Source organism: Bombus impatiens, unplaced genomic scaffold (assembly GCF_000188095.3).
Source record: "Bombus impatiens unplaced genomic scaffold, BIMP_2.2 scf_0640, whole genome shotgun sequence".
NCBI lineage: Eukaryota > Metazoa > Arthropoda > Insecta > Hymenoptera > Apidae > Bombus > Bombus impatiens.
The window spans coordinates 70444-83144 of NT_177059.1; the positions used below are offsets into that span (position 1 = coordinate 70444).

The window sequence follows — 12701 nt, forward strand, 5'->3', positions numbered from 1 at the left end:
ATATATATATATATATATACACACACACACACACCACAGTCATATAAATACCTAGCATTATTTTCTGCAATATGAGGAGGCAGAGATGTAGGAGGTGGCGGAGGTTGAGCATTCGGTGGACCACTATTATCAGAGTCATTGTCGCTACTCTCATCGGTACGTTTAGTCGTCTCTCCTAAAAGATGCGAAGGTACTCCTCTAGGAGAAAACTTGGATAATACTTCAGAATGGGACCTGATTCTGCGTTGCGGTCTTTGAAATCGAAGATTCAATTGGCTGGCATCGGTCACATATTTTTCGCTTTGCCTTCGGCGACGTAACGCAGGAGTACATCCAGTTAAATTTTCATCTTCTGTCGAATTAGCCGACGTTAAAGGTGAAAAGATCGATGGTTCATCGGGCAATGCCAAGCAGCGTCGCAATACTTCCACTGTCAAGCGTTTGCCCTTGACAGCTAAAATTTATTACTATTAGTATCGCTAAGAAGCTATAACCAATCCTAATCGTTTTAAATTGCTGTCCAAAATACGAAAAATACAACTTTCCATTTCCTTCCCCTCCCTTCCCTTCTTCCAATTACTTAAGAATTGAAAACCTTTTGATTTAATAGTACATGTTCTTAGAATCTTCAATATATAATTTATCAAACAACGGATGTGTGCACATACATATATATACGCACACACATGAGCGCATTGCTGACGTAATAAAAAAAAGAATAAGTAATAGTCGAAGGAAAGATGTACAATTTTCAAACGATAATAGTACTGTGTGGCATCTCTGTGGCATCTCTGTGGCTGGGCACCTTTACAGGTAGAAGAAAGGCAAACGAAGAAAGTGGAACTAAACAATTTAAACTATAATTTTCCAAACAAACGATTATAAATATTTTTCCTTATAACGTACTCTTCCTCGTTGTAATCTTTCTGAATTGATTGTTTGCTGAAGTTTTAATATATGTGTGTGTTTAATATATATGTCGAGTTTACATTAGAATTAGGGTTAGGGGTTAGGGTTAGGGTTATCTTCATTTGGATTACACATTGTCGTTATGCAATAGAGACGACATTGACTAGTGCAAATACGATTATTACAGAACTTGACAAGTAACCGTGGTACTTAGATACTCGGGAAGCTAATGACAATGATCCTAGGCTCAATAACGAATCCGCGGTCGACGGGATAAGAGGATGCACTTTCTTTCAAAGCTCAAATCGTACTCGATTTGCTTGGCTACGGTGGAAGTATAACTAAACTAACTCTTTGTTAAAACATGGAATATCCACCGAGCGTAATACGACCTCACGAGAGAATGACTTTCCGTCGCGATGATGCTGCAGAGGAAAACTATGACGGGGTGCGTCTAAGGACTTCAGAATGTGAGGGAAACTGACGTTGCTGTTAATTGGTCAATTTCCATGTTGGTGGTTAGAAAAAGATGCTAGCCGCCCTCGAGGGAGTGTACTGTGGGGACGCATCGACATCTGGCAATCATCTTATTCGAAGAATAGGGTCTGCATGTGGCGAACTACGGGACAGTGACCGTTGCAATGTTTACTGTCGAGTGTCACAACTATTTCCTTTTTAAGGAGAGCTATAGAATTACTCCATACCTCTGCCAGACAAAGCGTTCATCCCGTGACCGCGGCTACGTTTGGCGAATGATTGTCGTCTCGAGCCCAAGCTCATTATCACAAATCTCGAACGAATACAATCGAATCGAATGACGACAATTGTTTAATTACGCCTATGATAGAATCTAGATTACGGTGTTAAGGGATTTTCCCAAAGTTCCAAAGGGAAGGCTCCGATGTCCTTTCATCTCCGACATATATATATATTAAAACTTCAGCACATATATATATATATATATATATATATATACTCCTCGCCGATTTCGATACCACTTTTTTTTAACATATTGTCAAGATCATCATTCTGAACAACTTCTTCGTATATATGTAAATATAATGGGCGCTCTCGTTTTAGTTTTCGAGTTATACAAAAAACTTTGGTATTATATTTGTATGTACTTTCTTTCTATATTTTATACAAGACTGTATATTAGATATTATAATTATTGCGTGCATATGCGCGCGTGTGTCCCAATTATAATTGTGTTGCTGTAGCTACACTATAATTGGTATTGTTACTGCTCGGTTATACAGCCGATATATGTCTTTCATGGTGACCGGGCACGCTTGTAACAAATAAGTTCCTGACAAATTTGTTGATAGAATACATGTAGTACTTATCCCTGGGAGACCGAGTATTTTCTCTTTTTTCTAACGTTATTGAATTTAAATCGCCCATTTATACTGCTCCACGCGGCTCGCCACCACTTCTCAATAGCCTAATCCTACCTATTCCTTTTTTCATTTGGAATTCAGTGACTGAAATTTTTATTATTTCTTCCCATTGCTTATATATTGCTATGAAGATATTGAAAAAGGTCTATGCGATATATTAAAAACCAGTTTTACGCGACATATGTAATACCAAACATACTTGCGTGTATAACTCGAAATCTAAGGCTGGGCGGTCGTGATATTTATAAAATAAAGTTGTTCAGAACGATGACTTTGACAACATACTTCAAGGACATTGAAATCGATAAGGGAGTGGCTATCGGGTATTGTGCGTGATATTCGTGTAGAAGTGGGACATTGTAATTCTGTAAGGAAAGCAATATATATTATATATATATCAACGATGGCTTTGTCGTTTTTAAGGAATTCTCAGCCTGTAAACTTTATCAATTACAAAAACGACCAAACTCGTGAAGAACAGGAAGAACAGAAATCGTAAAACTTGTACAATCGAATCTGTACAGTATTAAAACATGTAACGCATGTGAGTTCGGGAAGATAGGTAAAATTAAAATAGATAGATAAAATTACAGTGTAAGCTAAAAAAAAAAAAAGTCTTACTAACTAGCGTCTTTTTCTCTGGCTGTAGCCGAAGGTGTAGACGATATTTCTACTTCATTTCCCATGATGCTTTTGGTATTTTGCGTATTCGTTTCTGGTGTTGATTCCGATAATGAACATCTCGGACTTTTAACCGGAATTGGAATTTTGCTGACAGTATTATAAGTCCTATTAGAGACCTCCTTTTCTTTATCGTCCTTATATTCGCGAAGTGATACTACGTTCGGTATAGTGGTCGAGGCAGTGATAGTGTTGCTCTCCTTGTGCACGGTATCATCGATAGGCGCTCGATTTTCAACAGCATCGTCGTATATCGATGGTTCTTCCCTTTCCGGATTAGGATTCTCTAGGATAGCCGGACTGTCTACTGTACCGTTTGTCATTTTTCCTATAAAATTGCATTAAATGAATGTAAAATCACGAAGGTAATAGCGACATATGATATGATACGATAATAGCCACAACAAAAACATATCACCGCCAGCAACAACAACAACAGCACTGCGATGGCAACATAGTAACAAAATCTTTGAAAACTTTCGAGGTCGGGTAAAGATATAGTGAATTAAAGCGTTTCTATATTTACTTTGCAACGGCTCTCTATCCGCGGTGGTTTGTACAACGGTTGCACCACCTGTTGCATCAACTACTCTAATTTCTAGTCTTCCAGCTACTGCTTCCTCCTCTTCTTCTCCTCCAGGTGTGCTGGGTATTGTGTTTGGTGGTGAAAAAGCAACTGCTGGTACGCTCGCCCTTCGTGGCGGAGGGCTTTGTCTCGGTTCGTCGTAACGTGTAGCTATATTTCTCATGACATCAACCTCGTACAACAAATCATCGAATGCGGCTTGTTGAACCTGTTATTGGAAAACAATACTCTATAAAACAAAGCTCTATAAAACTTCAAATATGTATGATATATATATATATATATCATACATATATCGAAGGGCGTATATAATGGTTACGGACCAACGGTGCTTCGAGGTACGCGCGAACATGCGGGGCCAACGCAGGAACGCTCCAAGCGCGAGGAAGCGCACTTTGAAGATCCGGATATTTCTCAATGCCAGCAATATTTAAGCACCTATGAGGAGCCGCAGGCTTCGTAGAATCTTCACTTATTCGTGAGAGGGCAGTTGGTATTATCGAATGTTGCGGTGCGATCGACGTGGTTGATTGAACCACTGTCGTTTTCGCATCGATAGATGCAGGTACTGAACTTGCGATGGTCACAGCATCACTACCAGCTGTCGACTATAAATTAAAATTTGATAAGATCAAATTAATTATGCGCAATAATGCGTGGCAAAACAGACCGCGGAAACTTTTTATTTGTATGTAAAACTTAATCAAAAACTTGACTATCGGAATTGGATTCTGTAACGTAATTTATGATAACATGATCATTTTAAACAGTTACCTGCGGAACCATAATTGGCATGTTGGTCCCTTTATGCTCGGGACTCTGTAAATTCTCTCCTTTCCATTCGTTGTCAGTCTCTTCAGAATCGTCAAATTGTGATTTCCACTGAGAAGCGAGGGTCAGGCCACCACCACCTTTAGTCACTTGTTGCAACGCCGATACATTGTCGTCATCTATCTGCGCGAACTGAGTTATGGAACAGTCCCTTATTGCGGCGCGACTAGCTCTTGTTTGTTGACGTCCATCTGTTCTTCTTCGCGGTTCTCTTTTCAATGGTTCTCTTTGTTCCGTAACCTGTCAGGATATACATCCAAAAAGGAATAGACATGAATTAAAAACAAACAATCTTTTATATTGTTTGAGTTTAGTAAATAGCTTTTACGATTTTATACACACGGGGCTCTGATTGCCAACGTATTTTGGATTGGTAACGTCGTAGGAACAATAAGAGGCATCGACTTCGGTTTGTACACGAGGACTGGGAGGTTCGCCAGGCGTTGTCTCGGGCGCAGATGTTACTCGTAATCGAGCAAATGTTGCGCCACTTGCGGATTTCCTTAATGGCGCTGCAGCATTAGCTCCAATTTTATTGCGAGGAACTTCTGAAGCAGAACGAGCGGATGCCATTAAAGCGTCTCCTTCGTTGTCTACCACGCCTGTTTGTGGTTCTGCTGCCATCGAAACTGCACGCCTCTTTTTAGGCGAGTCTGTAGAAATGAAATGGTAAAGGTACACGCGAACAAACATGACTGTATCAAGCTAAGCACTTGCTTAAGATATTTTCTAATAAATGAAATCTTATTTTGAAGGTAACAACCTTGAGCCTGTTGCCCAGCTTGTTGATGGGTGTTATCCATTGTAGGTATTGTGGCGTTACAATTTTTATCTCGGCCGTGATTGCTGATAGCTGATGTAAACGGCACCGAAGATCCTTCTACTCCACGTTGTTTATTTCTTCTACATATACTTTCATAATCCATTTGTGCCTGTAAAATATATGCTGAAATATATCCGCCGTAATTTATACGCAGCTAGTGATATCTAGTAAACGTTTCTATTTAATCTCTTTACGTCTAATTCCTTTCTGTTATCGGGTTCGACGTTTTCTTGATTATTCGTATCGACGTTCGGCGTGGTCGGTGCTTGATTGATCGTAGTAGCTGTGGTCAGTACTGGAGGCATGGCGACCTGGTAGTTACTAGGTAGAGACCTGGTAGTCGGTAAACTTTCGTTCGATATAAATGGCCTCTCCCAATCATAGGGATCAGTAGCTTTCACTCCTCTACGTTTCAAGCAACGTTCGAATAGACCTGCCAGCATCGCATAATCTGGTTTATCTGCGTATCCCAAACTCTAAAAAGGATATTCCATTCATTGCTCGATCACATGCATTAATTAGAAGTATCATTATCTATTATAATAGTATCATTATCTATTAAGTGTTATATATCACATAACCATATTGAATAAAAATAGCTGGCTTTTTGAAACATGTAAAAGAATATTAAGATCGCATACCTGAATATGTTCCAAAAAAACACGGAGATCCGCTGGAAGATGTTTTAAAAGTAAGCGATGATCGTACTTTTCTTTCATGAGACCCACCTAGACGAAGAAACGAAAGATGGATGAGGCGCGGAAGGGAGAAAGGGAAGGAAGGAGGGAGGGAGGGAAAAAGTTAGAGACGGAGAGAGAGAGAGAGAGAAAAGGAAAAACGATACATTAAAGCTTAGGCGAGATCATTTTTTTATGGTGAAGAAGACGCGTATCGGTCAATTAAGCCAAGAATACTTGTAACATTGGTATACCTGTTCTTTATCCTTTATTTTTCGCCATGGAAGTTGTCCATTAACAAACTCTACCAACATATAAAATAATGACCACAAATCGTCGTGTCTGCCCATTTCTTTGTTTTTGTGCGCATTCACCGATGCGTACCGGACGGTTCCCCTAAATCCTGCCGCGCTACGAGGTGGTCTAACTTCACCAGTACCCGTCGTGAATTGACGAGCCAAACCAAAGTCTAACATATAAACTAACTTCGATGTATGCGGAAGTCGTCCCATTGAAAAGTTTGACTGCAAAGATAACATTAATTATACAGAACGAGTTGCAACTTTTGCCATAGCCATTAATAACGAATACCATTTTCGTGAAGTATCAATATCATCTTTTAATTAATGAACATGTATCTTATCTCGATTGAACATAAATTTTATAATAATAATAAATTTTGATGTGATATAAATAAGTGAATGGTAAAAGTGCGAATGGTAAAAGTGACCGACTGAAATTGGAAGAAAATATGCGTATGCGATGCCCCACACATTGGTCGATCATAGGTGTATATTGTACATTAATGGAAAAAGAACATGGAAATCATTACATCGATACAAATTGGAAATTGGTTTCGAAAGATAATAGGGACAACGAGGAAGAAATAGCAAGAACTTTCTTGAAATTAGACACTATTCTGAGAATGTTGTACAAATTAAGATAAACTTACAGGTTTGATGTCTCTATGAAGGAAGCCTACTTGATGTATGCTTTCGATTGCTTTGAGAATTTGAAGTCCTAAACGGAGAGTAGTAGATAATGAGAAAGCACCACGAGGCTGAGCACGTCGTAACTCGGCTAAATTTTTTCCTTGCAACTGCATTACAACATAATTGAATCGATCATTACGGCCACAACCTATAAACCTACACACATGTTCTCGGCCTGCAATAGGGAATGACAAGCATTCATTAACAAAGATAAAAGCGATATTTACCTTGGGTATTATATGTATATATTGTATATAAATCATGCCTTTACGCTAATTTAGTTCTATATAATTATAAGATTACAACATACCCTGAAGTTTTTTCAATACTGCTACTTCCATCTTAAGAACTTGCTTCGATTGACGTGCTGATTCAACTTTCAATGCGACTTGCTCTCTGGTCATCAAGTCTAGCCCTTCATAAATTTCACCAAACCCACCCCCTCCTATTCTCCTGACCTGCATAGAGAAGAAATTACTGGGTAAACTAAAATAGACAAGATACTTTGGGAATTGGTAGTTTGGAGAAGCAAAAGAAAAAGAAGGAGACTTAGAAAAGAAGATATAGATTGACTCACGACTTTCCAGCGTTCTTTGACCACATGGCCAGGTTGCAGCAAATCCTCGCTCATCATAGTTATATTATTATTCTGATCCGTACTTTCGTCGCCTACATTCCTTGGCTGCAATGTAGTAGAGTGATCGGGATGCCTAGAATGCGCAAGCGAACCCTATTACGAGATTCGTTAAAAATTAAAAAGAATATTCGCATGCTGGTGTAGGTCTTCGGTCTTGTATTAGCCCCTGGCCGATACGCGACAAGCAACGATGCGAGCAAGCAAGAATAGGTAGAAAGATGGAAGAAGAATCAAAATGAATCGCGACGTAATGCAGTAAGTGGAATGCGAAACAGCTCGACCCGACGCAGCGAACTTTACAGCTGTCAACGTGAGACAAACGACACACCCTGTACGGTTGTGACAGGTTAGGTTTTTAACCTAAAGCATATTATAGTACGATTACAGTAGGAAATTGGTCGATACTGAGCGCCCTGTGTTAGGCAGCCATGATTACGCGCGAGCAAAGGGTGCATCGGGCATGAAGGGGGCGATCGTCTACTCTACCAATCGTTCAACCACGTTCAATCGTTCGACCCGTCACCTGGTGTCACGTTTGGTTCCTTCTGCTATCCTTGCCCCGAATCGCTTGCAAAATTTCTCTGTTCGTACCCGCAACAACGCGAATTTTCGCCAAAGAAATTTTTGTTCGAGCTTCTAATCTGTTCTAGCTTGGATTAACTATTATTACGAACAGAGCCGAACAAGGCCGAGCTTAGTGATTATAAACCAAGAGGGGAAGCGCAGCTAAGGAAAAGATATATAGCTTTGCTTCCTTCGTCCTAAAAAAAAAACTCTAGCCGCGTAGAACTTTTCATTGTACTATAGCATTATCATTTAGCTTTTCCTAAATTCAACGCGCACGATCCACCAACCAATCCAAATATGATTAGTACTTCATTTGCACTAACAATGTCGTTTGGTAATCGTTGATGACGTTTCTACACAATCCGAATTCTTCTCAGCCAGTGCTTTATGTTATTTCACGATCCCGCACGATTCCCGTTTCCATCTCTTTTCTTTCCCTCGTTTTCCCCCTTTTCCCCGATTCTTTCTACCACTACTTCCTCCCCTTCCTATTAGTTTCTGTCTTCACCTCACCCTTTCGTATTCCTCCTTCCTTTCCTTTCCTTTCCTTCGCTCACCCTCCCACACTCTCACCCTACCACACCCCACCCTACCCCACCAATCCTTCCTAACTGTTTCTCTCACTTGAACGCGGTCCTTCGATCCTTCCTAATCTTATTTTATCCGAATTTCTATTACACTGTTCTTTCTACTCTTACGATCACTATTTTCACCACCGATCAAACATATCAAATATGTTCATCAATGCTCTAGTAGATATGCCCGTCAAACACCGATGGAACGGCCATTTTTCGATTTCGTACCACGGCATTCGTAATGCTTATAAACGCCGCAAGATAGCGACCTGAATGCTCGATCGATCTTCACCGTCCTATCTTTTCCCTCTATGATTTCAAACATTTCGCGATTCAATCATTAGTATTTCGGAATTAAACGTTCTAGGCCTTCCGTGCCGTACGCATTTCTCTCTCTTCTTTCTTTCTTTCCTTCTTTCTTCTTTCCTTTCATAAAAATTCACCGCGTATTTCACAGCGTTTCCTCTTTCATTCCATTCTATTTTTATTACTGTGTTACAAAACAGCGCCCACCGCAAAAAGTTATTACCGTTAACATTTTCACGTATCCATCCATTGTTTTGCATGTTACGCTCCTTTACGTATGTATTGATATGTATGTATAGATAATTGTTATTATATTTTATCTGTCTCCAGTTTTATTAATAGCTTCAATAATGGCTACACCATGACTATGCGCAAAAGTAAAAAATATTATAAAGAGTATTCGTGCTTAGAAGAAGCTAATGAGAAGGAAACGACTCAAATCTGTAAGTACACCTTTTTTAGTAATTTCGAGTAATAGCTGTGTATGTACACGTATTACATAGCTATATATTTTATTACGTTCGACATAATAAGATAGGATACGCGCATTACCAATTGTAAATGATTTTTACTGAACTTTACTGATCGTCAAATTTTTTTGATACTACCTTGAACAGTGTCGTGACGTATTCACCTGTTTGACTAATTTCTTTCATTGTCATTAAGAATAAGACGGAGGATAACACGTTTAGATGTGTACACAGTAGTAGATGATAAAGGCTTCTCCTTTTTATCTAAACAGGAATCAATGAATCCGAAGAATTCTCATGTCTTGTATCACGATGCAAAATCGATTCAAGTACCTATCTACTTACATAGAAGACATATCGATCGCTGTATCGTATTTATACTCGTGCTCGTGGTACTTACGATTCTTTTGTACTACGATTACCGTTATTATTTTACTATTTTTGTAGCATAAATCGTATATATTTTTTGTAAATGATTCTAATGAAACGAAAGCACTTTATGTATAAGAGATTTGGACCTATGAAAATATAATTTTAAGCGATGCGAGCAGAGGATATTACAGATTGAGTATACTTTTTTAAAAACCGGAAGGCATTACAAACTTGTTACATATTAACTGTAAGTGTACATTTTACATGTGTGCCGATCTTCGAGTATTTTCGAGCTTTTCAAAAAGTATCCAAGTATTTTTCAAGTTTCCAGATAAGTATTTCTTCAGCTAACCATACCTATATATATGTATTTACTTACTTATGCGTGTGTATATCCCAATGTGAACGGTTTTAAGGTCTACATATGTAAGTAATCGCTTCGAACTTGTTAACACCTCTTTTCGAAACAACTAATTCAAAAGTTGTTACTTCCTCTCCGGAAATACGTAAACGAAGGCAATGTTTAGCCATTGGGGCTAGGATTTTAATTTCAAACAGATTCTGGTTCTCTTAGCTTTGCAGTTGTAAATTTGTATGTGTTTGAGGATGAGATGAGAAAAAGAGATATCTTTATATCTATGAAAGTTTAGACACAAATTAAGTCAGCTAGTGACATTGATCGATGTAAGTAAATGACATGATATATAGTTGAGAGTTGGTCCAGATACCATACCTAACAACGGCATGGCCGAATCGCGTGCGTGCGTGCGAATTTATTGTTAGTCACGCAGAAGCCGTGCATTTCTCACATGTTCGTGAACGAATGTCATGCTCAAGGTAAGAATTGTTCTTTTATTCGGGTCGATTCTATTTATCGTTTAAAAAAGAAACAACACACATGTATATGTATGCAGAAGATAATAATCGTAAATAAAAAAGTTGAACGTTTTTTTTTTCTTTTTGTAGAAAAATTAATTTACAGTTAATAAGATGAACTATCGATTGCCGATTGTGAATAGGCGTTTCTATAAATTTAAATGATTTTAAGCTGTTTTATGAATGCAAACGTACGATACAATCACTTTCATTTTAGAATTTCGCGACCTATGTTGATAAAGGAAGAAATATTTTACTGGACGATTAAAGTGTTCGCAACGGTTCTTTGGATTTCGAATAAGATTTTAAATAGGAGGACGCGCAATTGTTCTTTTGATCAGCGTTCGACCGTCTTTTCGCACATGTTTAATAAAAATCGAGTAATGAAATTTCGAAATGCTTAAATTACTAACTCCATTCGCCAGAGGGCATAATTTAAGTTTAAACGTCTATTTTTAAACGACCCCACTTTGTGTGTGTGCGTGTGCGCGCGCCCGCGCGTGTGTGCGTGTGTGCGTGTCATGAAACGTAAAGTAGCATCTTTCTCCGCGCCAAGGTATTTTTCTAAGTAGCTTTGCTGCTTGTAAATTTTAGCCAGTGTCAATGTTAAGCATCTTTGTTGCGATCATTCATCTCTGCTTCTTTTTCCCATAGACATGTTTAAATTATAAAAACTTGAAAGTTATACATATATTATGTATTACGTATATATTATATGGATACAATCGAACACGTTCGTGTACGTAATTTTTTAAAGTTCAAAATACGCAATTTGTCAGGCGTTTCGGTAAAACTTACGTATTTATATAGAAAGGTAAAAACAAGTGGCGGGTTAGAGAACGCAAAGAAGATATAGAAACATATAGAAAAGGAACACAAGTTTCTTTCCTGGAAAGGGATAGAAAGGAAAAAAAGTTGAGTAGGAAGTCGAAATTTGAGGGTATATCTCAAAAGAGATAATCACATACCACTTCATAGTTTCAAGTAAAGACAAAGCACATAAAGATTGTGCCAAGTGGAAAGTTGGTTACACAAAGACGAAGACGAAGACGACGACGACGACGACGACGACGTCAAGTAGAATAATTACGATGACGTTTGCGTGTAGCGGACGGTGGTAACAACGATAACAGTAGCAAGGGCGATAGTAATAGTAGATCGATGCGTCGATCGATGCGAGATTCGGCACTAGAAACGAACGAACAATTCGATCGGTTACTCGGATGGAATCGATATAAACGTAGCGCGATTTCTAGTGAATGGTTTCACGATCCTCCTCATCTAGGGCACGAATCAGCGAACGAATACAATTCGTCGCCGCGATCTAGATAACACCGTGAGTTCGTTTACGAACCGGTGGCCCAAGTTCTCTGACGACGAGCGAGTTAGAGCCAGAAAGCGAATCGTCGCGTTCCACTGGCATTGGACATTGGACACACACTGACACGAGGCACGATCAGCGTGATGTTCCGTTTCTTCCATCGCCGCCTCCTTCCCTCCTCGATCGTCCCTGCCATCCAACCCGTTCCCCCCTCGGTAGTGGCCTACGAAGCCGCACACCTTGAACCGAACCGATTGCGGACGCTACTGTTACATATGTATATGTACGTAAGTATATCTGATACCAGCTACACGCTTTCGGTACACATCTATCAAATTGTTTTTCTCTCTTCTTTCTTGCAAACGTGTATCTATTCTAGTCTATTGTTCTATTGTTCACGCATAATTAGCAATTACATAATCTTCCATAATCTTCCATAATCTTTCACTGTTATTCTATATTCCATAATACATAATTATATAATTACATATACAATATCTAATCGATTAGTTGATTAATCAGTTTATGATATGTCCACTTATTAGTGATCTCATGTCAAATATGTATGTATTTGATATTTAATGGTCGACGATGATGAGAAATGCAAATTTCGTTCTTTGATCAAGAGAAAAGAAAATCGGTAAAGATTTAACTGATTTCAATAGAAATCCGATAATT

General features: G+C 38.8%; 1 protein-coding gene and 1 long non-coding RNA gene across 7 annotated transcripts in view; one reads left to right on the forward strand and one right to left on the reverse strand.

Annotated features, from left to right (window-relative positions):
- LOC100749014 (tau-tubulin kinase homolog Asator) overlaps positions 1 to 12030 on the reverse strand; it is a 12826-nt gene extending 796 nt beyond the window's left edge. The window contains exons 1-14 of one of the 6 annotated variants that reach the window (XM_003491823.4): positions 11671 to 12030; positions 7477 to 7609; positions 7210 to 7357; positions 6860 to 7074; positions 6162 to 6431; positions 5872 to 5958; positions 5425 to 5706; positions 5171 to 5339; positions 4750 to 5060; positions 4351 to 4647; positions 3900 to 4184; positions 3517 to 3784; positions 2935 to 3318; positions 52 to 454 (exon numbers count right to left, since the gene is read on the reverse strand). In XM_003491823.4, the coding sequence (XP_003491871.1) occupies positions 52 to 454; positions 2935 to 3318; positions 3517 to 3784; positions 3900 to 4184; positions 4351 to 4647; positions 4750 to 5060; positions 5171 to 5339; positions 5425 to 5706; positions 5872 to 5958; positions 6162 to 6431; positions 6860 to 7074; positions 7210 to 7357; positions 7477 to 7609; positions 11671 to 11678 (3260 nt within the window). In that variant the 5' untranslated portion in view covers positions 11679 to 12030. The other 5 variants (XM_012389219.3, XM_012389218.3, XM_033322510.1 and 2 more) reach the window with 5 other exon arrangements.
- Positions 9067 to 10293, forward strand: LOC117152078. The gene is made up of 2 exons (XR_004462312.1): positions 9067 to 9427; positions 9727 to 10293. It is a non-coding gene; the product is annotated as an uncharacterized LOC117152078 (long non-coding RNA).
- Positions 12031 to 12701: the final 671 nt, after the last annotated feature.